The following is a 26,915-nucleotide window of genomic DNA, read 5'->3' as shown; positions in this document are numbered from 1 at the left end:
TACCTACATACACACGGACACGTACACGTGTGCAAATGTGAAGAAAACCCAAAATCTCTGCTCGGTTGGGAGTCGTCTGTCACACAGGCAGCGGTGACTCACAGAAAAGTGGATGGAACCCAGGAGAGCCGTCCAAAAGCCATCCAGGACTGTCTGCCCCCACCCATTCCCTGCGTTTGATGACAGAAGACAGAGGCCACCTTGGCCTGCCCACAAGAGGAAGCACACCTGTTGTCAAAGAAGGCACGGACGATTTTGGATCGGATAGGGTTGAGCTCCAGGTCAGGGACATTGTTGAAGTTCTCCTTGCTGTATTCCAGGACACACCGGAGAGAAAGTCACAAGAGAACAGTCTTCAGTGCCATCGGACACAGGCAGTGAGGTGTCACTTCATCCCTGACAGCCTCCCCCTCCCCCTCAGGCCTCTGCCTACAGACTGGGTACCAGTGGGAGGATTGAGGGAGCCTGACACTTGGAGGAACTTGAGAGGTGGGTGGTACAATCACACTCAGGCTGCAGAGACAAGATCTGCAGAGTCAGGGGTGGGGGGAGGAGGAGCCCTGCAGTGGCTGCACTGGGCTCCCAGCAGGAGGATACAGGCCAGATGGACTGTCTGAGTATCTTATGACCTGGGACCTCCCAGCATGTGCCTAAGAGACGCACGAAGCACACATGGGCAGTCTCCCCAGGAGCAAGTCTCCTAAGATTTGCAGAAGGGCCAACAATGCTTGCTACCAGATAAACTGATAGCTGAACTTCGGACTGTCCACCCAGGGGAATATTATGCAGCCAGGAAAAGAACTGGACACGATACACACTGCAGGAGGATGAACCTGAAAATTGACACTGTTGGATAGGCATTGGCAGAGAAAGGTCACATGTTTCCATTTAAATGATGTATCCAGAACAGGCTGAGACACTGAGGCAGAGAGAAAGAGAGGGGTAGCCCAGGGTTGGGGGAGCCAGAAGACACGTAAGGGGACAAGCATCTCTTGGGTGACAAATATTCTGGATACCTGCTCTGCAGAGACACTGACACTGCTGTGCATTTTTACGACTGAGTTGTAAAGTATGTGAGCTTTAATTCAGCAAAGGCATTCATTCCTGCAGCAGCTATGGACCTCAGCAGGGATGCAGACACAGTCTCGGGTGCCTGTCCTCACAGGAGGGGCAATGCCTCCATTCAGGCTGCCTGTGCCTGTTTATAGCAATGACCTTCTGAGAAACCTAGGGCATAGCCCAGTACTCCAGGAGACAAGCATGAATGCTCAGGAGGGGTGGGGTTGGCTGATTTTTTTTTTAAAGGAGGACATTAGGGGAAGGGATGTGACACCGGACTAGACCAAACGCAGCAGGAGCAGAGGCTGTTTGACTTGGGAGGATCCACAAACAGTCCCTTATCCTGCCCTGGCTTTACCTCACAGGAGAGGGGCCTCAGGCTCCAGGCAGGAGCAGAGCCAGGTGACCGGATCTCTCCTGTTCTTAATACCCCTGGGTTGTTTCCTGCCCCTCCCTCATGGCTGGACTGGTGGCAGCTAGCCAGATGGGAGCTGGTGACTGGGCAAAGCCACCTTCTGCATTCACCAGGGCCCAGTTTAGGACACAATTAGGACAGGTGTCCCCGTGTGGTAGGTGCCACCATATGACAAAGAAAGAATGAATGAAGAGAAGAGAAGAGAAGAGAAGAGAAGAGAAGAGAAGAGAAGAGAAGAGAAGAGAAGAGAAGAGAAGAGAAGAGAAGAGAAGAGAAAACTAGCTAGCTAGCTTTGGGACAGGGTAGATGCAGAAGGAATGGAGTTGGGGGCTGCTGCTAAGATGGCTGAGAGGGTGAAGACACTTGCTGTTTAAGCCTGGAGACCAGAGTTCAATTCCCAAAAGCCACATAAATGTGGAAGGAGAGAACCAACTCCACAAAGTTATGCAAACACACAGTAACACTTTTTAAAAAAGGAATCCAGCCGGGCGTGGTGGCACACGCCTTTAATCCCAGCACTCGGGAGGCAGAGGCAGGCGAATTTCTGAGTTCAAGGCCAGCCTGGTCTACAAAATGAGTTCCAGGACAGCCAGGGCTACACAGAGAAACCCTGTCTCAAAAAAACAAAGCAAATAATAATAAAATAAACAAAATCAAATCCAACAGCACCATGGCAGTGGTGTATGCCTGCGGTCCTAGAGATGAGGAGGCTGAGGCAGGAGTTCAAGGCCATTCTGGGCCTGCACAGACTGTGTCTGACTGTGTCTGATGAGACCCTAACTAGACAAGGATGCACTCTGCCACTGAGCATCAAGAACATCACGCTCTGGATGAAGTGCACACACATGGAGTCTGGTTTCCAGGGTGATGCGGGTGGGTGACAGGAGAGTGTTTCTTTCTGGGATGCTTAAAGTGGCAGTGTACCTTTGGTTCATTCTCAGGTGTAATCTCTCCCCAAAACTACTAAAAACTACCCCCCCCCACCTCTGGTTTTCTTAAAACAAGATGCATGGCGCCATCATTTCCATAGAGGGAGTTTCCACACCACAGGATACTGGCCAACAGCCCTTACAACTGATAACTAAGGGGACCCAGGGAGCCTCAGGACCAGACACACAGGACTGTGCCCCACCTCCACACAGTTGCTAGTCGGTATGACAGCCACAGGAAGAAGCAAGAGAAACCAAAACCCTAGACTGACCTGACGGAGCCAAGGTTACCAAGGACACCATCAGATCAGCAGAGGCCCTCCCCTTTCCTAGTCACTGCTCAGATGACAGTCACAGTGGCTGTGTGAACTCTGAGGCCTGCAGTAGGTACCTCAACCTAGGGAAGTCTGATGGGGCTCCTGTGATCCCTGAAGTAAATGTGACATGGAGGGCCAGTCACCTGCCCAGGCTCACCCAGCTGTGGCAAACCACACTGGAACCCAGGCAGGGCAAAGCCATGCTCACATGGCTGGCACCTCCCTCTCTACTCTCCTTGACCTCCAGTCTACTATGCTACCCAGCCCCTCGCCTCAGGCGCCTTCCTTCTTCCGTGAGGCTCCGTCTCCTGGCCTGTGAGATAGGTGAAGTAGAGTCTGTGGCTGCTGGTGCAGGCTCTGCCCACTGCAGCACATGGTGTGTGCCTGTGTGTGTGTGTGTGTGCGCGCGCGCGTGTGTCCCTGCCCCCAGCTTCAGATGTCCCACTTGAAAGACAGGGACTGTGGGAATACCCAGGACACTGGAACGGATGGGAACAGGGACGCCAAGGCAGTGTAGCAGTGAACAGACTAATGACATTAGTGATGGCTGACAGTGCAGCCCTCTCAAGGAGGAAGAACCCGCCCCCATGACAACACCCATTGGCCAGGCACTTAGCTCGTTTTTTTAGAGACAAGAAAGGCAGAAGGAATAAGAAATTGCCCCCTAGCCAAGACTGGTAGCACCTGTTATCCCAGGTACTTAGGGAACGGAGGCAGGAGGATTATAAGTTCAAGGCCAGCCTACATAGTTTAGCAAGCCCTTGTCTCACAAGTAGAAAAGAGGCTGGGGATGTAGCTCAGTTCAGGGCACTTGCTGGAAGCCCCAAAAAAGGGAGGGGGAGGGGAGGGGAGGAGGCTACCCACTAAGAGTGGCATTGCCCTCAGTCTGGAAGCTGCCACTCACAAGAGGAAGGTCTGGCCATCTGATACCCAGAGACCTCTGACTTCTGCTGCCCCCCTACTCTGACAAAGAGAAGGCAAGTCTCAAGGCCACTGCTGGGCCAGGCCAAGTAGAGCAACCTCAGGGTCTTGTGCCCACCAGATCCTTGCTGAACTTTGGTGCTAGGGCTCAGCTCTGGGTGGTACAGCCACGGGAGCAGCTCCGCTCTACCCCTGGGGCCATGGCTGTTAGCAGATCATTATTACCCTTGGGACCAAGCTGACCCACTTACTATCAGCCCAGTGCTGCCGCCCTAGTGGCCAGCAAGAAGGGCCACTGGAAAGCCCCAAGAACACCCACCTTACAGCCTCCTCCAGGGCAGCTTGAAGCCTGCGGTGGGGGGTGTTTAAGCCATCTCCCCCAAGTTCTGAAGTGTCCTCCCCATGCCAGGCCACATGCTGTGAGGCTCACACCCACAAATGATGGCAGTGATGGGCCGGCCCACTTTCATAGACAAAAGAATGGAGCCCAGAGAGGTCTAGCCAGTAAGTTGCAGTCACACACTGGCTAGCAGAAGCACCAGGGAGCCCCCCTCTCTTTCTCCAGGTTGTACCTTTTGGCTTTGGAGAGAATTAGGGCTCAATGGGCACCCACTCCTGCCCAGCTTTACCCTGAACCCTGCTGGGGACTCACAAAGAGGGACCAAGCATTCAGCTCACAAAGGACACACAAAACCAAGAAACCCACCGAGGGCTGGGCTGGTGTCTTCTGCAAGCACAGAGCTATGGGCTAGTTTCCGGCAGCTTCTGAGGCTCAGCTCAGCTGCCAAGGTCACTTAGCCAGGCCTCAGAGCAGAACTTAACAGCCCTGTGTCACATCTCCTGACTCTCTGGTTTCTGAGGGCTACCCCATCCTGAGAGGTGGTGGGTTTTCCTCTTCACATGCACAGCTCTGCCAAGTCTGCCCAGCACCCAGTGTTGGGTGTTTTCCATGCTAGGGAAACTGAGGCTCTCTTTGGGACTCTTTAGGGAAAGGCAAATGTCTTCCCAGACAGGCTGCACACAGGTCTGGAGAACACGAGGGTGATGGCTGAGTGGTGCGGACAGAGGGACAGGAGGACAGGACAGCAACCCCAGACTCTGGGTAGAATTGAGCACTTTCTGATGGACCAGAAGCAAGTGAGATAGACAGACAGCACGAGGCAGCTCTGGGGGTGGGGGTGGGGTGAGGAAGTCAACAGAAGGGCAGGCCCCATTCACCATGACCAAGGAGCATCTGGGAGGGTGGAAGGCGCACCTTGGGACACCAAGTGGCCCTGCAGCGGCAGTGTGCTGTAACATTTGGGCTGAGGCCCTGGTGAGGCACACACAGGAAGCATTTCAAGTCACAACTTCCTCTAGGGAAGTTGGGGAGTGAGCACCTCTCTCCCCTGACAACACAGCCTGAGGCTACTGTCCCCACTACAGCGCCAGGGAACCCAACTTAGTCACCCTGCTCATGATACACATGGGTTGGCCTAGATGCTGTGATGGTTTGTACATGCTCGGCCCAAGGAGTGACACTATTAGAAGGTGTGGCCTGTTGGGGTGGGTGTGGCCCTGTGGGAGTGGGTGTGTCACTGTGGGCTTTAAGACCCTCATCCTAGCTGCCTGGAAGTCAGTCTTCTGCTAGCAGCCTTCAGATGAAGATGTAGAACTCTCAGCTCCTCCTGCACCATGCCTGCCTGGATGCTGCCATGCTCCCGCCTTGATGATAATGGACTGAACCTCTGAATCTATAAGCCAGCCCCAATTAAATGTCATCGTTATAAGAGTTGCCTTGGTCATGGAGTCTGTTCACAGCATTAAAGCCCTAACTAAGACAATGCTATAGCCTTCTTGGAGAGGCCCTGGACACCAGCTGTGTAAGCACACGCGTGGGGTGAGACCACCAACCATAGTTAACCATGCTTGCTAAGAGGCAGCATGGGGTGGGGGCTCCTCAACATCCACCCACACCTTCCCATTTAACCGTCCCCCTTTCCTCTCATCCAAAACTCACCTCTGTGGAGAAGGGACCTCTCAGGCATCCCCTTCCCCTTGGGACTCAGGACTCCTCCACACTCCAAGCACAATCACCAGCCTCTGCTTCCTATCTCAAGCAGGGCACAATAACCCAGCCCGTTTGACAAGTACCTAGGGACCAACTGTACGCATCTGTGGCTTCATGCTCAGACCCAAGCCCAAAGAAACAGCCTGCTTTACTCAGAAGGCCGACTCCAAGGAAGGGGGTGGGGTGGATACTGGCCCAAAGCCACGCAGCCAACAGCTTGGGCTTCATGAAATTTGTCTCTCAGGTTTTTCCCGCTTGCACCTCAAGTCTGAAGAGATAGAATCTGACCAGAGCCAGAAAAGACTGGGTCTGACTCCAGAGCCTATGCCTTCACAGTGCTGGGTAAAGCAAACAAGTTGGTTTCTAGCTGCTGGCCACAGTGACTGGCTCGGTATGGGGCACCTGCGCCCAAGAGAGCCAGGCAGCTTCCAGAGGTGACCAGGCTCTTCCTTTGGGCATAAAGAGTAGGACAGCTGCCCTGCACAGCTCAATCCCATCTTTGATAGTGTCTGCGGCAGATTGAGGCTAGAGGCTACGGAACCATGAAACCGTGGGTACCTTCCGGTTGATGCTCTAGCTGACAGTGTGCCTTTGTGTGGGAGGCAAGGAAACGTGCATGTGTGCGTGCGTGGTTCCCTCAAAGGTCAGAACAAAACCTGTCTATGAAGAAGGAAGCTTCCCTGCAGCCGGTGCAAGGCTTATATCCGTGTTACAATGATGTCACCTTGACACCCCGTGTGTATTTGAGGACAACACTATCGGCTAGAAAGTTTGCAACAGAAGTCTTTCCACTTTGTAGGTAGGGTCTGGGTTGCTCCCATAAGCCATTCAAGCTGCTCAGTGGGGAGGGTGATGACAAGTGAGCCCAAGGCCAGCCTGGGCTATAGAGTGAGCCCAAGGCCAGCCTGGGCAACTTAGTGTGGTACATCAAAGGGAAAAAAGGAGCTGAGGCTGTAGACTGAGGTAAGGTGCCTGCCTAGCATGTATGCAGCCATGTTTAACTCAAGTACCAAAAAAAATCAAACATGAGACGCCAGAGAAGAAAACTGTCTACTTCCCTAACAGGAGGTGGATCCCCTCTTTGTTGACAGCCTCATCTTGTCCAAGGCTGGAATGACCCAGAGGAAGTAAAGTCTAGAGATAGACCCATCAGGGCAATGCCAGCGTCCCACACACAGCTCTATCAGTAGACCCTCAGACTCCCAGTATCAGGGAGGCTCCAGCAGGCGCTCAGCATTGGGGGAACTTCAGGACAAATCCAGATCACACATGACATAAAGAGGTTGAGCAGGCCTGGGTGGCTTCCCCTGCGAGTGCCTGTTCCTGTAGAACCAGATATTGCCCTTCTTCCCTCCACATCTTGTCTTACAGCAACCCAGGAGAATTCAAACAACAGGTTTGCTTTAGAAACTGGGACACGCCTTGGAGCCAGCCCAGAGCCACATGAACCCAGGGTAAGCGATAACAGACAGAAGAAAGTAACTCGAAGCCCAAAGCTGGCTGCGCATCTTACCGAATGGTGGGCTGGTCCCCGCTTAGCTGCTTGAACCTCCGGTGCAGCTGCTCTATCTGGTCCGAGGAGACTAAGAAGCGGGAGGGGAAATGGAAGAAAGAAGGAATTGAGAGAGAGAGAGAGAGAGAGAGAATATCATTGACATTGAACTTGAAGCCTGCAGTGAGTGTTCTTGTGACAACCCCCCCCCCAACTTGGCCACCACCATCTTTCTTTTTTTTTTTTTTTTAAAGATTTATTTATTATATGTAAGTACACTGTAGCTGTCTTCAGACACTCCAGAAGAGGGCGCCAGATCTCGTTAAGGATGGTTGTGAGCCACCATGTGGTTGCTGGGATTTGAACTCTGGACCTTTGGAAGAGCAGTCGGGTGCTCTTACCCACTGAGCCATCTCACCAGCCCACCACCATCTTTCTTGTGACTGAGGGACATCGCTTTCTGCCTGCGGGGACAGCTCCAGGACCACCCTTAGCAAGATGGCAGCCATTCTAAGTGATAGCTCCTGATGGTGAGCGAGGGACCAGCCACTCCCCCAGGTCCTTCTACCACCCATAAAAGAGGAACTTAGACCTGCTTGCTTGCCCACCTCACCCACCCCACCCCCATCATCCTCTCCCACATAGGTCGGTGGTCCCTCTGGTCTAGCTTTACCAGTCTCTCAAAGGCTGAAGACCACAGCACTAGCGAGCCAGTGCTAGTGCTACACAGAGAAACCCTGTCTTGGGGGTGGGAGGTGGGGGGAAGTGGCAGATACCTGAGACCCGAGCACACACACACACACACAAGTGGGACATCACCTAAGTACCCCAGATGCTTGATGCTCAGGGCCATCAAGTCCTCCTAGGGACCACATCCAGCTCAGGCCAGTGACTGGACTTGAGGCCTGCCACACACACCTGCAATCACTTCATCCCCCGCCCTGCCTCTCCCTGCCCCCATCTCTTATTCTAGAGCATCGGTCCTCAACGTTCCTAACGCTGAGACCCTTTAATACAGTTCCTCATGTTGTGGGGATTCCCCAACCACAAGATTATCTATTGTCATTGCTACATCGTAACTGTAATTTCGCTATTATAAATCACAATATAAATATTTGTGTTTTCCGGTGGTCTCGGGTGATACCTAGCAAAGGTTGGTTCAACCCACAGTCTGAGGACTGCTGTTCTTGAAGTGGCAGAAGCCGGGCAGTGGTGGTGCACGCCTTTAATCCCAGCACTTGGGAGGCAGAGGCAGGCAGATTTCTGAGTTCGAGACCAGCCTGGTCTACAGAGTGAGTTTCAGGACAGCCAGGGCTACACAGAGAAACCCTGTCTTGGGGGTGGGAGGTGGGAGGAAGTGGCAGATACCTGAGACCTAAAGGTCCTTCCAGTATGGCGTCTCCCCTCCCTCCACCTCAGGCTCCAGCCTCGGTCTACTCAAAAATCCATCACTCAGAGTTCTCAAGCATCCATAGCAGCTGCTGCTCACCAGGGAAGACTCACAGAAGTCTGCCAATCTGGGCTGGGCACCACTCCAGCATTAGTTCATCTGTCCCACACAGCTCAGGCAGGCAGGGATGCCTCCCCACGCCGTACATGCAGTCACGAATGATCGGAAAGGCTAAGTAATACTCAGGACAATATCCACCTTTCTGGAGACAAACACAGCCGTGTACATCACCAGCAAGACAGCAAGCGAGCTAACCAGGGTCCCAAGGTCAGTGAGCACCTAACAGAGAGGAGAATGGACCCCAGGATGCTTGTGACTGCTCTGTGTGATGTGTCCCAAACTGTAAGCCACCCATATGCCCAGCCACAGCCGAACAGCTGAAGTACAAAAGGTTGATGCAGCCAACGGATGCCATTGTATTTGGTAATGAAACCAGGCACCATATGTAGCACGGAACCAAAGGGACCAGGCATGAAAGGGCGTGGATTCACGGTTCTACCAGGGCAAAACCCATACTCCGGAAACCCTAGCTTACAGTGTTAGGAGTCAGGACTGTGATTGAGTGTGAGGGGCGTTGTGGGCAGAGAATATTCTCTATCTTAATGTGGACACGAATGACTCAGGGGTCTCCTTAGATGAGTGTAGAGCTTCATGCTTAAGGGTGACACACTTGTCTCCCAGGCTAGCCTTAAACTTACTATGTAACAAGAGATAAGGTCGAATTCCTAATCACCCCCTCCACTTCCTGAGAACGGGGATTACAGGTGTGTGCCACCATATCCAAATTTATTAGGAGCCGGGGCGGGAATCCGGTGCTCTGTGTACTTCATGAACCCCACGATTCACTAAAAGACTTAATCCGCCAACTTCAGAACTCCCCTGGGGACCCGAAAATAAGAATAAAGTAAGAAATAAATGTATGGACTCTCTCTCTCTCTCTCTCTCTCTCTCTCTCTCTCTCTCTCTCTCTCTCTCTCTCTCTCTCTCTCTCTCTCTCTCTCTCTGCTGCATCCCAGCATCCCTGCAACCCTTCTAGCCCAAACCCTTGGGAAGAAGCAGAAGTGCTTCTGACCTGGGACTGTTTTCAAAATGTCTTTCTGCACCAAATCTGTAGTTGCTATGTCTTTCACCTGGTGGTGGGTTGCTGTGCTGGGTGCCCTGAACTGTGTCCATGCAATCCTCTATAGAGAGAATCTCTTGTGTATGGATGCTTCACCTGTCAATAAAAAGCTGATGGCCTATCAGCTGAAGTGGGAAATAGGAGGTGGGAGTTCCCTTAGGGAGAAAGGAACTCTGGGATAGAGTCAGGCCCAGGAACACATTTACCCCAGCTCCGAGGAGACAGACGCATGAAACTGAGGAGAGGTAACCAGCCACATACTGGTTTATTCTGGCACTTGCAGAGCAGAATAAACAGGATAATTAAGTTAGGAGCGAGTCAGGGAACTAGCCCACAATTACAGCTTAGGCGTTTATTCATAAATAAAAAGTCTCAAAGTCAGGCTGGAGAGATGGCTCAGTGGTCAAGAGCACTGACTGCTCTTCTAAAGGTCCCAAGTTCAAATCCCAGCAACCACAACCATCTGTAACAAGATCTGACTCCCTCTTCTAAAGTGTCTGAAGACAGCTACAGTATACTTACATATAATTAAAATAAAAATATTTTATTATATTTTATTATTATATTTAATTAATTAATTATTAATTAAAATAAAAATAATAATAAAAAATCTGAGTCGTTATTTTGAGAAATGGGGCATGGGTTGAAAAGCCCATGGCTACAATCCCCCTGCCTCAGCTGCGTCTTCAGCCATTTCTTGAGCACTCTCATACTGAAAGTGCAGAACTGGGTTACACCACAATTACTAGCAACTCAGGCTTATCTTGTCTTGTGTGACATCTGTACCACAACCAGAACAAACCCAAGGAACGAGGATGAGTATACAGAGCTAGCCACAGAAGCTTGCCCGGCCACTAACAAAAGCTAGTAATAACCATACCATGGAGAAAGCGCCAAGTCCCAGGAAACCACAGACATCCTCGGTCATCCTTGATTTAGAATACTACGTAGCCTTGAGAAACATACTTGAGACAGAATCTTATGTGTCCCAGGCTGGCCTTGAACTCTCTATGTGGACTACAAGCATGCATTGCCACACATGGCTTATGTGTTGCTGGGGATGGAGCCCAGGGCCTCAGCGAGCACTGTACAAACCGAGAGACATCTCCAGCCCTTGGAAAACTATATTGAAGTATCGAGAGTCAACATTTAATGTTCCCAGCGTGTCAAGGGGACGATCCAACTAGCCAAGATAATGCGTGTAAGCGCCCAGAAAAAAAAAAAAAAAAAAAAAAAAAAAAAGTGAGACAGAGCTCGCCGCACTGGGACTTGAGACTTGTCTTTAGCTCCCTGTGTTTCCCAGTTTCTCTCCGTACAGTGCGTAGGCAGCAGCCATAACAACATTTCCTGGCAAATGGCACTTGGCATATGGGACAGCAGACGCTCACAAAAATATTAATAAGTCATCCTTGGCCCAGTGCCAAGGTCCAGGCACACGTGGTCTTATAAAGGACATGCTTCCTTCCCCTTTCCCTCTCTCCTACTCTCCCACTCTCTCTCTCCAAGACAGACTCTCATGAAGCCCAGGCAAGCCTCCAACTCACTTATATAGCCAAAGATAACCTAGAACCCCGATCTATACCTGAGATCAGAAATTATGGGCATGAGCCGGGTGTGGTGGCGCACGCCTTTAATCCCAGCACTCAGGAGGCAGAGGCAGAGGCAGAGGCAGGTGGATTTCTGAGTTCGAGGCCAGCCTGGTCTACAGAGTGAGTTCCAGGACAGCCAGGGCTACACAGAGAAACCCTGTTTTGAAAAATCAAAAAAAAAAAAAAAAAAAAAAAAAGAAAGAAAGAAAGAAAGAAAGAAAGAAAGAAAGAAAGAAAGAAAGAAAGAAATTACAGGCATGCAGGCATGAGCTGCTAAGCCCGGTTTATGCTGTGCTGGGGGTTGAACTAAGGGTCTCATGAATGCTAAGAGAACTGCTCTACCAACTGACCCATAGTCCCCGCTCTTCATCCTGTACTGTTTGAGACAGGGTTGTAAAAGCAACTTTTATTCACCAGATGTAATCATCATCTCGGAGACTTCCTGCTAAATAAGCTCACCCTTTCTAGTTCTGAGCTCTGGCTGGCTCTTTAAACTCAACTGATCTGGCTCAAAACTCCTCTCCAAGCTGACTGATTCAACCTACCCCACCCCCACCCCCACAGCTTCTCACTGAATTGCTCTGCTTGGCCTCAAACTAACTCTGGCAATCTGTTCTAATCTTCTGGCTCCTCCTCACTCTCTGGCTCATTCTGTCTTCACCTATGTCTTAGTTAGGGTTTTCATTGTTGTGCACAGACACCATGACCAAGGCAACTCTTTTTTTTTTTTTTTTTTTTGGTTTTTCGAGACAGGGTTTCTCTGTGTAGCCCTGGCTGGTCCTGGAACTCACTCTGTACACCAGGCTGGCCTCGAACTCAGAAATCTGCCTGCCTCTGCCTCCCGGGTGCTGGGATTAAAGGCATGTGCCACCATGCCCGGCTCCAAGGCAACTCTTATAAGCACAACATTTAATTGGGGCTGGCTTACAGGTTCAGAGGTTCAGTCCATTATCATCAAGGTGGGGGCATAGCAACATCCAGGCAGACACGGTGCAGGAGGAGCTGAGAGTTTTACATCTTCATCTGAAGGCTGCTAGCAGAAGACTGACTTCCAGGCAGCTAGGATGGGGGTCTTAAAGTCCACTCCCTAAACTAAGCATATACAAACCATCACAATCTACAACCTGTCTCTATAAAACTATCCCCGTAAAACTGCCTTATATTCCCCCCAATTTACTCCTTCCCTCCCTCCCTTCTGTCCTGCTGCAGGTTTTCAGTAGCCTCTCTTTCCTGTGCTGTTCTCCTGAGAGTTGGGCGTATCCTATCTGACTCATTCTGTCAAATCTTTCTCTGACCCATCACTTTGTCTGCCTCTCAGTTAGACACCACTTTCAAACATGGCTGCTTCCTTCTCTAAACTAACATTACCTTCATTGTTTGGGATTAAAGGTGTGTGCTAAGGGTTTATCTGTATTCCAGTCAGAGGGGTTAAAGGTGTGTCTGTATTCTAATTCTAAGGGATTAAATAAAGGGCAAGTCTGTATTCCAGACAGATCACACAGACCTAGGTGGTCTTTGGGTGTGATCTCTTGCCAGAACAGCCATGTTGCTGAATTAAAATTCCTCTACACAGGGTCTCACTATGTAACTCACTCTGTAGACCAGGCTGGCCTCAAACTCACAGAGATCTGCCTGCCTCTGCCTCTGGAGTGCTGGCTTCAAAGGTATGGCCACCATGTCCCTGCTTCTGATAAGTGGTAAATTGTGCTTCCTGGTGTTTGTAATAATACTTGACCCACGACCAGGTGAAATTAATTTAGGATTATATTTTCTTTTTTTTTTAAAGATAGTTTTAGATTTATTTATTTATTTTATATGAGTACACTATATCTGTCTTCAGGCATACCAGAAGAGGGCATCAGATCCCATTACAGATGGTTGTGAGTCAATTGTGGTTGCTGGGAATTGAACTCAGGACCTCTGGAAGAGCAATCAGTGCTCTTAACCACTGAGCCATCTCTCCAGCCATGGATTATATTTTCTTTGGTTCACGTTGTCTAAAGTACTACCAAGTCAACATGTAACCCACATAGCGTCATGAGGAGAGGCCTTAGGAGGCCATGTGAATTCTGCACTTCACATTTCTCTGACAAGAGTGATGGGAGAGGTGTTTCCAGCCATGGGGGTGGGGTGGAGGGTATGTCTGATGGGGATCCCTGCAGCCTGAGACACGAAGCAAGTGGTGGGGTGGGGCCGCTGGGGGAGATGGCAGGGGCGTGGGGGGGGGCGGGGAGTTTGGCTGACTTCATCCATTAGGATGCGTTTTAGAGTCTTCACCTTCAGGGAACAGGCCTCCTAGCAAGATGGAGTATAGAGCCAGAGAGGGCCAGGAATTGGGGGAGCCAGCAGATGCAGCCGGCCTGAAGAGAAGCAAAGGGCCTGGACATCGAGAGGCAAGTGGGCCAGAGGGACCTAACCCTGCTCTCCTTGGGGGCTCCCCAAGCTTCCCTACCCCCTGCTGTGCCCAGCAGCCACTACACCTGAATACAGATGCTTGGCACAACCAAGTAGGACCTGGGGACTCTGAGGGTACCAGAGCTCTGTGGCTTAGCATCCCACAGACCCCGCCAGGACTCTCCAGACAGAGGACTCGCCATGTATACAGAGATCAGCCCGGGCCGGGCCAGCAGCAGGGAGAGGTGGCTTTGTACCCCTCCTTAAGCAGGCACAGACCTACTGCAGCAGCCACCTCCTCTGAGAAAACAATAACACTTCCCACCTCCTGGGAAGTGGCTCCCATGGTGACGAGCCATCTGAGCCATCTCCGTCACAAACACTATTCACAGCTCTCCAAGGTGGCAACAGCCAAGTCGCCTGTGGACGACTGTATGAAAGGAGAAGAAGTACATGGGGCGAAACCTTGTTCCCAATCAAGAGAGGCTGTGGGGACCCTCACTGGCACACAGGCTGTTGACAACGTCATAGCCAGCACCAAAGCCACCTGGTCCACAAGTCTATATGTCAAGGGACATACCAGGTGACTCCACGGGAATGGAACAGGACTCTTGCTGGGCAAGGTCCAGGAAGAGAGGGTAAAAATGGATAATGGGTGGGTACAGGGTTTAATTGGGGGTGATGGAATGTTCTGGAAACAGAGATGGTGGTTTAGAACTCTAAATGCATTGAACCCAACCGAGTCGTTCACTCCACAGTAGTTAAAATGGTGAGTGTGTATGTGTGTGCTTGTGTGCATATTGTGTGTATGTGTGTTTATTTGTGTAAGTGTATGTGAGTATGTGTGTCGATGTGTGTATGTGTATATGTGTGTATTATACGTGTATGTGTGTCTGCTTATGTGTGTATTGCATGTATATGTGTGTGTGTACAAGTGTGTATGTGTGTTATGAGTGTATGTGTGTTTATGTGTGTATTGCGTATATATGTGTGCACAAGTGTGTACATGTGTGTTAGTGAGTGTATGTGTATGTATGTGTATCTCTGTGTGTGTACAAGTGTGTGTAGAAGTGTGTGTTATGTGAGTATGTATGTGTGTATATGTGTGTGTGAGTGTATGTGTGTGTGCATGTGTGTACATGTGTTTATGTTATGTGTGTGTATGTGAGTGTATGTGTGTATGTGTGTGTATGAATATATGTGTGTGTATGAGTATATGTGTGTGTGTATGTGTGTACATGTGTGTTTATGTGTGTATGCTTGTGTTTTACGTGGGGGCCTGTGGAAGGGGTGAGGTCAACATCTGGTGTTTTCCTTTGCCACTCTCAAGCTTGGTTTTTGAGCCAGGGTCCCTCGGGGCACCTGCGTTCACAGATTCAGCCTGCTGGCAGATTGGCCACCCGAGCCCCAGGGCTCCTCCCGACTCTGCATTCCCAGTGCTGGGAATAAAGTACCAGGGAGTGAGCTCAGATCCTCGCACTCACAGGTGGCACTTTACCGACTGGGCCACTTCCCTGTCCTAAAATGGTCAATTTTATGTCACATGAACTTTGGCTTCAATTGAAAAGACAAATAAACAACAACAACAAAATCAGTGACTACTTAGCTGGATGGAGAAACCACAGCCGTTAGCCTGACTATGACTGGCTTGCTGCATGCCCTAGGCAACCCCAATCTTCAGGGCTTTTCGGCTGGCTCTGAGCTCCACAGGGAGGCCACCTGGGGCTCCAGACACAGCAGTGACTAATTGGGGCTAGGGAGGGAGGGAGAGAGGCTGGGCTTCCGGGAGCCTCCTCGCAGGGGATCCTGGGCCAGCTGCCCTCTCTCGTGAGCACCCCTCCTCCACCTGCTGCCTTGGCAGCTACAGCCCTGATACCCACTCACCCTGCTGCCATCGACTTTGCAATCTACCCAGGATGCACCTGGCCTCTTTGAAGTGTTTTTGTTGTTGGTTTTTTTTTTTTTTTTTTCAAATCCAACCTGGAGCACAGACCCTCGGACCCTCTTCACACAGACTTAAGGCCGGTGCAAAAGGCGGTCCCGGGGCAGAGATGGTCCAGCCCATCTCTGACACATCATCTACTGTCACCCGGGGCACCAAGGGTCCTGCTGGGGACACTGTGGGCTGTTTCTGTACAGAACACATCCTTGGGGGTGGGTGGGGTAAACATGACGGGTGGATTGCCTTTGCCCCGCCACACATCCTGCGTGCTGAGCAATACAGGGAGCCCTAAGAGTGGGAGCGCGCAGCTCTGAGCGCCACAGTTGGGGCGCACCGTCTTCCTCCATCTTTACTCTGCACTTTACATTCGCCTTATAGCCGGAATAAAGAGAGTGACAGACTGCCTCCAGCGGGAGCTGAGCCAGGGCTGGGCAGGCGACAGCCCAGCTCTAACAGTGCAAGCAGCACACCCACTTGGCTGTTGAGACAGGATCAGAGAGGCAGTGTGGCTCCCCGAGGGTCACACAGCTCTGGACACCACAGGTAGGGTTGCTTCATTCCTGCTGTGTGCTGGGGGTGGGAGTGGGGGGCACGTTCCATTTCAGCATCACAGTGGAGCCGTTCAGAAGGGCGGGGCCAGCTCCATCCAAGCAGACATTTCAGAAAGTGGGCGTGATGCAGCAGCATCCAGGCGACAGCTCTTCGCAGCCAACATATCTGAGGCTGAATCAAGAGGCAGGAACTTAACCTCACGAGCAACCGCAACCAGAATGAAATCAGAGAACCTGGCCGGGCTTCTGAGAGCTAGCACGGGCTCCACCTGGCACTCTAAACACGTGGCCGCTGGAGAAACCCAGCAGCCACCTCAATAACCTGCTAAGCTCAGAAGGCAGAGCTTTCCCTGAACAGGGAGGGCCTAGGTGAACACACCTGTAAATCCAGCATTTAGGAGGCAGAGGCAGGAGGATCTCCAGTAGGAGGACAGATGGGGTGCCGGACAAGACCCTGTCCCGGGGAGGGAGGAGGTCACAACCATTTGCCAGAAGCAACCAGGGACTGAGATCCCATGGGGTGATGAGCTGAAGTTGCCAGACAGTGTTAAAATGGCCACAGCGCTGATGACAATAATGGGGGACCCACCTGGCCTTGGGTCTGGGTAAGCTTAAGGGCCCCACAGAACACTGAAGTGAAAAAGATAGCCATTCCTGTCCAGGGGGTCAGAGGACAAGGTTTCTGCCCTCTTGGAGAGTGAAGGAGGTCCCACCTCTGCTGGGAGAAGAATGAAGGGGGAAGTTTTCCACTAAGCCTCCCCACCTCAGCCCCACACTGGCAGAGCCCTGGGATACTTAACACAAAAGGTGCAGAGCACCCTGGAAATCATTGTCATGGCTCAGGACACACAGGAGCCCTGTGAGAGGGAGGGACAGCCTCCGGCAGGAGTTGAACTCTCACGATCAGATCAGGCCAAACCACACAGATCAAAGCAGGATATTTGAACTCTACAGCATGAGCCTGTAAGCAATTTGTACGCAATTAGAATTTTAAAACTTTAGCTGGCATCTTAGGGGTTTCTACTGCTGCGATGAGACACCCTGGCCAAAGAAAGCAATGTGGAGAGGAAAGGGCTTATTTGGCTTACATCACTGTTCATCGCCAGGCATTCAAACAGGGCAGGAACCTGGAGGCAGGAGCTGAAGCAGAGACCACGGAGGAAGCTGCTTACTGACTTGTTTCTCATGGCTTGCTCAGCCTGTTTTCTTACAGCAAGACTACCAGACCAGGCTCCACCCACAATGGGCGGGGTCCTCCAACGTCAATCACTAATTAAGAAAATGTCTTCCTGCAGGATCTCTTGGAGGACTCTGGTTTGTATCAAGTTGATATAAAACCAGCCAGCACAATGAGTAAAGGTTGCAACTTAGCTGGAGAGAAAATTAGTGATTTGAAAGGCAAGCCTGAGGAAATGATGCTGGGTGTGGCTCAGAGCAATGAAGAAAACATGAAAGAAAGGTCAAGAGGTGTTCAGAAAACAGCAAGAAGGTCCAACATATTTGTAACAGGAACCACTGAGAGGTAAAATCACTCACAGGGAAGCAATAACTTTTGTGATAGAAGACATGAATCCTTTTTAGAAAGGAACAGCATAATCCATTCCCAGGCACGATCATATAAAAAAAAAAAAAAACACTGACACAAAATTTTAAAACAGAGGGAAAATAAGTTTCAACAACAACAATAAAAACCCATTAGACAAAACCTCATTTATCAACAGTAATCCAAAACAGAACAGAACTCTGGGAGCAGGGGATCATCCAGCAAGCTAAAATTTTATACCCAGCCCAATGTTCATTCGTAGACACCAGCAGAAGAGAGTTCAGTTTATAATTCACAGACCCTTGCTGGGAAATTTAAGGGAAACTGTGTTAAATAAGAAAAATAAATCCACAAGGAATAGTTTTTGCAAGAATAAATGTTTGCCCAAAAGGATAATTATCGAGCTTGCAGGCTTCAGAAGTAAAACTTTTGGTATGCCAAAGATAAGAGGTGAGGGTGTTATGGAATTTGGGTGTAAAAATTGCCATGCAAAGCTGGCAAAAGATGGCTCAGAGGGTGGAGGCTCTTGCCACCAAGGCTGTGCTGCGGGGTATGCACCCACATAAGCACTGACATGAACACATAAATATAATTTAAAATGCTGTGTATGTTGGAATGTGGCCAGCTGTAGAAGTTTATCACCCTGTAATTACAGCGATTTGAAAGCCTTGGACTGTGCAAGTTTCAGGTTTTACTTTGTTACCGGTGAGGGATCATAGGGGGGGGGACCAAGTTAAAACACCAAAGTGATTTTACATAATAGTTTGTTTCCAGGCAGGGTCTCATGCATCTCTGGCTGGCCTCAGACTCCCTAAGTAGCAGAGGATGACCTTGAACTTCTGATCCTCCTGCCTCCACCTCTCATTCCTGGAATCACCACACTGGTTTTACTTGGTTCTGGATTATTTGGGGGCAGGCACGCTATGAACTGAGACTGTGTGTGTGTGTGAGTGTTGTGTGTGTGTGTATGTGCGTGTTTATTTTTGGATTGTCAAGACAGGGTTTCTCTGTGTAGCCCTGGCTGTCCCAGAGCTCACTCTGTAGACCAGGCTGGCATCAAAGCCACAAAGATCCACCTGCCTCTGCTTCTATAGTACTGGGATTAAAGGCGTGCGCCACCACTGTCCAGCATGTGTTTTTTAGGCATCTACTTTGTTTTTGTGGTGTTGGGGATAGATCCAAAAGTCTCCCAGTTAGCTGGGCGTGGTGGCGCATGCCTTTGATCCCAGCACTCGGGAGGCAGAGGCAGGTGGATTTCTGAGTTCGAGGCCACCCTGGTCTCCAGATGAGTTCCAGGACAGCCAGGGCTACACAGAGAAACCCTGTCTTGAAAAAAAAAAAAAAAAAGTCTCTCAGTTAGGCACCTGCCCTACCACTGTGTCTCCCCCAACCAACCCCACCGAAGTCTCCCTTCATGCGTCTTGAGCGCATCTGTCATATGCTGTCAGGGAGGAATTTTCCACTTGGGGTGTCACACCAGTGCTCAGGAAGTTTGTATTTGGGAGCACTCTGGATTTGAGATAGGTGCTCAGTCCACACTTGCTGGGGGACCGACCCTCTTCCAGCTGTGGCAAGATATTTTCTACAGAGGCCCTTGAGGCACAGGCAGGTTCCTCCTGAAGGGGATCTGGGAGGCTCAGTCTCATCAGCAATGTCCCTGCCTCCTGCCTCCCCTTCTAGAGGTTCTAAGGCCCTGGCTGGCATGGCCTCGAACACTTCCTGTTGCTTCCCAAGTGGAAGGCCACCGCTGACAGCATGTCCATCCGCAAAGGTCATGCTGCGGGGACAACAAAGGACCTTTTTGTCTTCCTGCATAAGGTGCCGGCTGCCACAGGTGGAAATGCCCAGTCAACCTTCTCGCTTTATGAATTAATGATGAAGTTGGAGGAAGTGACAGGCTGTCTGGTACCCCTGCTCCTCCAGCAATGGATCTTTCAAAGATGTGCAAACCCCCACATCCCTTAGCTTAAGGCACCAGGGACCAAAGTGCTTTGGGGATACAGGAGCTCATCTGTGAGCCTGGCATTGTCTGGCCTGTCATCTAGCCGTCTGGTCTGTGTCATCCAGCCGGCTGTATGCCTGAGCTCTGATTAACCTCCCTGCTACATCCGGGGGTGGGGGGGGCATGGCAGCCAGGGGGGAAGGAGCACCAAGAAACTCATTACTGCAGGAAACTCCAGCAACTGCCACCTGCTCTCCCACAGACAACACTAGTTCCTCTTGGAAACAGATGTAAGCCCCCCAGGAAGCCCCCAGGAGACAGATGAGGGTGACTCCCACTCCGATCTAACTGACCACCACCAGACATGCAAGTTCTTGAACATTCTATATCACTCAGAACCTATGCTATGCTATCAGTCCTGCAGCCCAAGGTAACTCAGTATACCAACATATGGCTGTAACATGCCGACCTCTCCAGGGCATGCTGGGGGACCGCTGGTGCTGCAGGCAGGCTCTGTCCTTTACCTATGGGGTTCCTGCCTCCCTCCCTCCCTCCCTTCCGCTCCACACCCACCCCACCCCTGCATTTGACACCTCCCTAGTGGATCTGCTTTGGATTCCAGTTCAGCATCTATGTGACCAAGGGAAGGCATTTTCTAAGCCAAACCTGTTTTGTCTGTGTGATGGTTTGTATATTCTTGGACCAGGGAGTGGCACCATTTGGAAGTGTGGCCTTGTTGGAGTAGGTGTGACCTGGTTGGAGTAAGTGTGTCCCTGTGGGTGTGGGCTTAAGACTCTCACCCCAGTTGCCTGGAAGTCAGTCTTCCACTAGCAGCCTTTGGGTTTTGTTGTTGTTGGGTTTTATTTACTTATTTATTTATTTATTTATTTATTTATTTATTTATTTATTTCGAGACAGGGTTTCTCTGTGTAGCCCTGGCTGTCCTGGAACTCACTCTGTAGACCAGGCTGGCCTCAAACTCAGAAATCTGCTGCCTCTACCTCCCAAGTGCTGGGACTAAAGGCGTGTGCCACAACTGCCCGGCTGCTTCTAATGTTCTTATACTGAGAACTTAAGGGAGCCGCGGGGTAAGCCCCCTTTTGTAAGGCTCCCAGGGTCTACTGCTGAGGAAAGTGGCTTTGGCTGGCTGTGTTCACTCTAGTGGATGGCTGAGTACAGAAGGTATCAGGCCCACCCCATGACAGTGTACCCCCTGTACCTCTGGCCCTTGAGCTGCTGAGGGCCAGAGGACCTGCCCATCTCCCACCCTCATCCAGGGCCCGCAGGCATAGGGGACAATGGGCTCCTAGGCAATGAGGAAGGACTCAGATGCCATCTCTGGGAGGTTGAAGCAGAAGCCCCCCACCCCCCTCTTTCTTCCATCTTCAGAGCCTCTATGACCTCATCCATTCAATGGGCCAGCAGCATCCCCACTGGGCAGGCCCTGGAACAGGACCTGATTATTGACTCCTGGGCTGCACTTGGCACTGGGCAAATGGCACGGGGCTGCCAACATTGCTGTAAGGGCTCTCTGGCCCAAGGTTCTGTTTTTTCTAGCAGCTTCTTGGCCTCTCTGCAGGTCTGAGACTGGAGCACAGACACCCCCCCACACACACACACACCTTTCCCAGCATCCTCCTGTCTGCCTTCAATCAGGAGCCCAGAGTAGGGCGAGCACCCCCCGGGCCAGCTCAGGATCCAGAGGGTCATGGCCCTGGCCTGATGTCCCTCTTAGACCGAAAGAAGCTGAGGTCCTCAGCTGGCTGCTCAGAGGGAGGCTTGAGACAAGAGGAGTCAATCAGCTCTCCCTGTGGAGGGAGGCAGGCACAGCCTTGGGTGTGCCCTGTGCGGGCGGGCGGGCGGGCGGGCGGGCGGGCGAGCTCCTGAGCTCCCTTAAGGTGTATTTTCCCTGGGGTGACTCAGGCTGGCAGGGACAAGGCCTGTAGAGGGGAGGTAACCCTCGGCTCAGAGTTGCTTTTTGGGTTATAAAGAACTCAGTGACCCCCCTCCCCCCCCCCGTGCCCCTCCTGTGGTCTCATTGCCAACAAGCAACTCTGTGGGGATGGAGGTGGGGGTAGGGGGTGGGGATGGGGGGGAGGTGATGGTCTGAGGTGGGAGGGAAGGACTGCAGGAGCTAAGGGAGACCAGGTCTGAGGGTGTCCACTAAGGCTGCAGGAGAACGCCAGACAGGAAGGGAATGATGGCTCTAAAGGCCCTAGATGGTGGTGGGAACTTTGCCTTGACATTTTAATCCAGGAGGAGGTGACAGGAAGAGTCTCCCATATAAAGAGCAAACATGAATCAAGATGGTGCAGAGTGTTGCGGCAGCAGAAAGGCGTGTGCAAAGGTCCTGGGGTGAGCAAAAGAAGCGCAATGCATCATGGGCAGTGGTTCCTGCCCCAGAGGTCACAACGTGTGGTGGGGAATCCTCCATCTCTCAACCCTCCACTCCTGGCTGTGGTGCTGAATGCAAGATGCTATCTCTCTCCGAGCCTCAGTTTCCCTCAGGAGAGGAAACAGCCTTATCTCCTTTTTGGAAGATGTGGGTGAAGACCTACTGGGTGTTGTGTGAAGTTCTCAGTGTTGGTATAGGCAAGCCTAAGTGCAGTGGTATTCCCCTGGACATGTATAAGTTCTCATACCACGGCCCTGTCCAACCCCACGCCACGTCCAGCACCTTCCTGGCTAATATCACCTCCACACAACTGCTCAGAAGCGGCGACACCCAGGTGGAGTACTGAGGTCCAGAGAGGCAGTGACCTACTGAAGGTCACACAGCAGGGATACAGGGACCAAGACCTAGTTCAATGTAGCTCTATTGCTATGTCCATCTGACAGGAGGGGAAACTGAGGCACAGGGGACCCCTGAAGTTGGGGCTGCAGTGCAGCCTGAGCCTGGAGGACTGCTATGTCATCCATCGGCCAACCTCACTGAGGTGACCAACTGCCTCCTGCCACAGGGCCATGGCACCTGCCACTCCAATGTTCTGGTCACTGTCACATGACTGGCTCCTTAGTTACCTGTTTACCTCTTCCCACCCTCTCCCCCTGTTGCTTGTTCCTGGAAACCTAACGCTAGTGGGGTGGATCTGTGTCCTGTGCATCCCGTGTGGGAATATTGGCCTCTCTGGGTCACCTCCACATCCTCTAAAATCCTCAAAAACTCTAAGGATCTGCCAAATGGGTGAAAGTGCCCAGACTAGACCAGCACCTTCAGGGCCTATGGGACTCCAGGGGTGGCAGTGGCGAAATCTTGGATTTCTCCCCCTCCAGCTCCCTTTAGAATTGAATTCTGAGCACAGGCAGCAAGTGAAGAAGAAGCCACCCCAGCCACCTCCAGGCAGCCACTGAGCCTGAGCATCTGTCACCGTGGGAGGCTGGGCCCAGGAAACTGACAAGGCTCCCAGCATGCTCTGCAGCTGTCACTGTCAAACCCACAGCCCGCAGGAATTCCCCCAGAAGGCCCTGGGTGCTGCTCCGGTGGGGACCCAACCTGCACCCGGAGTCCCAGCTCTCCCCCACACCATCTGGGACAGCTACTGGCAATGGGTCAAACCGAGTCAGAAGTGGGCGGGGTCTCCTGCTGTCCTCCGTCACATGGCCTGGGAGGAGGCGGGCGGGGCAGGTTTATGAAACTTTTGGTTTGTGGTCAGCAAAATGAATTCAGAGAGAAAATACAAAAGTGGGGGAGGGCGCTGCCCTGCAGTCCCAGAACTGGGGAGACTGAGGCAGGGAGTTTCCCCGATCAGAGCAGCCGGAGCCCCAAAGTGAAACCGTGTTTCAAACTGCAGTGCCCACAGTGTGCACACACAATCACACTTCAGTTTGATTGAAGTGCACACACTTCAGTTTGCCTTCAACACAGTGTGCAAACATACCTGCTTGCCTCGCACACAGTGTGTATACACTCCTGGTTTTCACACAGTGCGCGCACACTCTAGACTTTCACACACTGTGCACACACACCTGCTTGCCTCACACAAGTGTGCATACACTCTCGACTTTCACACAGTGCGTGCACACACTCCCGGTTTGCACACAGTGCGCCCACACTCCCGCTCGCACGCGGTTCCCCTTGCACGCCGAGCGCACACTCCGGGCAGCGCACTCACAGTCGACTCTCACCGGGTCCGGCTCGATGGCGCGCGCCCTTAGCGGGTCGTGTAAACGACTCTCGCGGATCCGCTGCACACTTCGCATACTGTGTGCGCGGTGTAGACGCTCAGCAGCTGGGGACTTTCTATGACTTCACCGGGCTCTGGGGAGGCGAGTGCCAGCCCAGTCCCCCTCTCGGGTGGGGCTGACTGGGTGCTCTCAACTCAGCCGCAACCTCCTGCCGCAGCAACCCTGGGGGTGCGCCAGTCTCCCATTCCTCAGAGGAGGCAAACTGAGACGGGAACTGACTGGCCCAAGGTCACACAGCCCTGGTAGAACTCACAACCCGCTCTGTCCCGCCACCGAAGCAGGTTGAGCCCACGCGCCTGCCCACCCTCGCGCAAGTCCGGGTCCCCTCGTCGCTTCCGAGCCCAGGGTCAAGCGCGGGGCGGACGGGCGCTTCCCTCAGGCGCGCCCCGCCCGGCCTCTGCGGTCCCGGGAGTGCGGGCCAGCCTGGAGGACGCTGGGCTCAGTGCCCGAGCCTGCAGCCGGGGGGCGGGGACGCACGGGGAGGCGGCAGGGTGACCCCCGCCTAAGGTCACCGCGGACCGCGCGGCTCCTCCCGGTCCCGCCACTTCCAAACTTTCCTCCCCGCTAATCCCCAGCCGCAGACTTGCAGGTGCAGCGCGCGCTCGGCGCTCTCCCGAGCTGCCGGGGCGACGGCTCTCATAGCCACCGCTACCTGCCGGGCTCCGCCCTGGTCGGGGGAGGCTTGGGTCAAGTCGCCTCTCGGGCCACCCTTACCCCAGGCCCGGGTCCCTGCCAACCCCTCCCAGCGGCGTCGCCCGCACGGCGGCTGGCGGGAACCCATCAAAAGCAGCCCGAGAGCGGGGCACAGAGAGGGCCAGCCACTAGCCCAAGGTCACACAGCACGGCGGCGCGAAGCGGAGGCATGCAGGCGATGGTCCCTGCCAACGAGGGTTCCCGGCCACGGTGTGGTACTCACAGCCGGTCTTGCCCTCGAGCTCCCGCACCTCCTCGGACGCCGAGTGGGCAGCGCCCATGGTGCGCCGCGGGACCCCGGGCGCCCCACGCAGGCCGGGGACTGCCTGGGCTGCGCTGCGCTGGAGCCGGGTGGGGACGCGGGGACAGCGGCGCGGAGCCGGTTCCGCGTGGGGCTCGAGCGGCCTCTTATAGCGGCGGGAGGCGGAGCGGCGCGGTCCTAGCGCTCGCCCGCTTCCCTCGCGGCCGCGGGGGCGGGAATGGGGGTGGGGGGAGCACACGACGCGGTTCTGCCCCTGCCGCAGCCCCGCGGGATGAGCTTGCGGGCAGCGCGACTCGCATCCCTCCGCCCACTCTGCGGGGTCCAGCGGCGGAGCCCCGGAGCTGGGACAGAGGAGGGCACGCGAGTGTGCCCAGTCTGAAAGATCCCCTCCCCGCGCCCTGCACCTAGGTGGGCGCCCAGAGGAGCGCGCACCGCAGGTGACAGGCGTGGACTGAGTAGAGAAGGTGAGACCGATGAGTCCCGGGGACCCGCCAGGCTCTGAGATAGGAGGTCCTGACTGGCCAGTCCTGCTGCTGGTCTAACCACCATCTCTCCATCTCCAAATAGGGTTGCGGTGAGATGCTCACTGTAGGGCTCATAGGGAGAAAGGCGCCGGGTTATCATGGGATCCTGTTCAGTTGATGAGGAAGGGGCTGGTGCTCCCGGAGAGAGACATTCAACCTCAAGGCTGACCTGGGAGCCCGGCCAAGCCCTGCTCTGCTTGGTGACGTCCAGTTTAGCTGCCAAGAGTCTGTTCTGGCTGGAAGTGCTGGGGTCCCCACGATCTTTCACCTCGCCAGTCACGGCCGTGGGTGCGCCCACATCCTTGGAGCTGGCGTTCTCAGGAGCCCACTCTAGCCAACCCCGGACCTGGGCTCTGGCAGCTCTTGCAACAACAGGGGTCTCGGCAGAGCCAGAAGAAGCGGCCCCACCACTGAAATCCCGATTACCACCCACTCTGAGCCTCCGGGGAGCTGAGTCTGCCCCTGGAGATCCTCCCTGAAGATCCCCTGTCCTCCCTGCAGTTGCCCAGAGTTCACGGAAACTGCTCCCACCCGAGAGGCAAGGGAAGCTTAGCTGTGGGGCATCGCTGCTGAGTAGGCCGGACCGCCTCAGGGCTCCAAGAATTCTAAAAACCCAGACAGACCTCTGTGGGGTGGAGGGCAGGAAAGGGTTCCCCAGGTCCCGGGATGTTGGGGTTCCTAAAATATGCCATGAACTATGTCTTCCTGCAACTAAGTTTTCTGTCTACAGAGGATCTGCATTCTCCAGGCCGGGGACCGACCCCCTCCCCCATCGCCAGCAACCCCAGACACACCCGCATCCCAAGCTGACAGTGCCTTCCCTCGGTGGTGCTCGATCCTTCTACAGAGACCCCCTTCTTCCTTTGGGATCTCTGTGTAGGCCTCCTCGGAGAGGCCTTATCAAGTGTCCCTCTATTTTCACCAGGGTGGGGTGTGGTCGCCAAGGAGAGCCCGCCCCTCCCCCCAGGGGGCTGCAAGGAGTCCTCAGGAAAGGGGGCGACAATTTGACTTGTGTATTTGTTCACTCATTTAATGCGTGTTTCCTGATGGCCTACTATGTGCAGGGTCCCGACTAGGTCTCTGAGCTGCAAACAGGGATAAGACACCACCTTCGCTGCAGATAGAGAGGGAGTAACGGCCAGGGTGAGCTCTCAGGAGCGCGGAGATCTCAATGTACAAATTGAGCTTCAGAGTCCGTAATTGTCCCCACCCCTGGCCCCACAGAAACAGCCGGCTCCGCGAAGCTGCGTGGGTGCTGCGGCGGAGGCACCCACCCTCCCTCCCCCTCTGGCAGTGAGTGATGTGAGCACCCAGCAGGGCTCTGTCCACACAAAGCCTAATGCGGCTGGTCCAGGATGCCACCGCTTTCATTCAGTCTTACCAATGGCTCTGTTGGCGTCATCAAAGCCAAACTGAGGTATGGGGGAAGGGGGGAGCTTAACAAGAGGAAGGCACCACGGGGCTCCCTCCTTGGCCCCAACACAGGGTTGTCTCAGTCACCAGGTAACTAACTGCCTGTCCCTGGAGACACAGTTCC

At 53.1% G+C, this 26,915-nt stretch overlaps 1 protein-coding gene across 2 annotated transcripts in view; it reads right to left on the bottom strand.

Moving 5' to 3' along the window:
- Positions 1–25,027, bottom strand: part of Tesc (tescalcin) — a 32,919-nt gene extending 7,892 nt beyond the window's left edge. For both annotated transcript variants that reach the window (XR_015046995.1, XM_021163487.3), the window contains exons 1-3: positions 24,816–25,027; positions 7,205–7,274; positions 229–309 (exon numbers count right to left, since the gene is read on the bottom strand). Coding sequence is in view for 1 of the 2 variants with exons in the window: in XM_021163487.3 (XP_021019146.1) it covers positions 229–309; positions 7,205–7,274; positions 24,816–24,873 (209 nt within the window). In the remaining variant the exon portion in view is untranslated. The remainder of the gene's footprint in view (positions 1–228; positions 310–7,204; positions 7,275–24,815) is intronic.
- Positions 25,028–26,915: the final 1,888 nt, after the last annotated feature.

The sequence above is a fragment of the Mus caroli genome, unplaced genomic scaffold (assembly GCF_978045245.1).
Source record: "Mus caroli unplaced genomic scaffold, Mus_caroli_1 scaffold_4, whole genome shotgun sequence".
Taxonomy (NCBI): Eukaryota; Metazoa; Chordata; class Mammalia; order Rodentia; family Muridae; genus Mus; species Mus caroli.
Note: the sequence above shows the minus strand (reverse complement) of the source record. Positions and strands in the feature narration are given on the sequence as shown.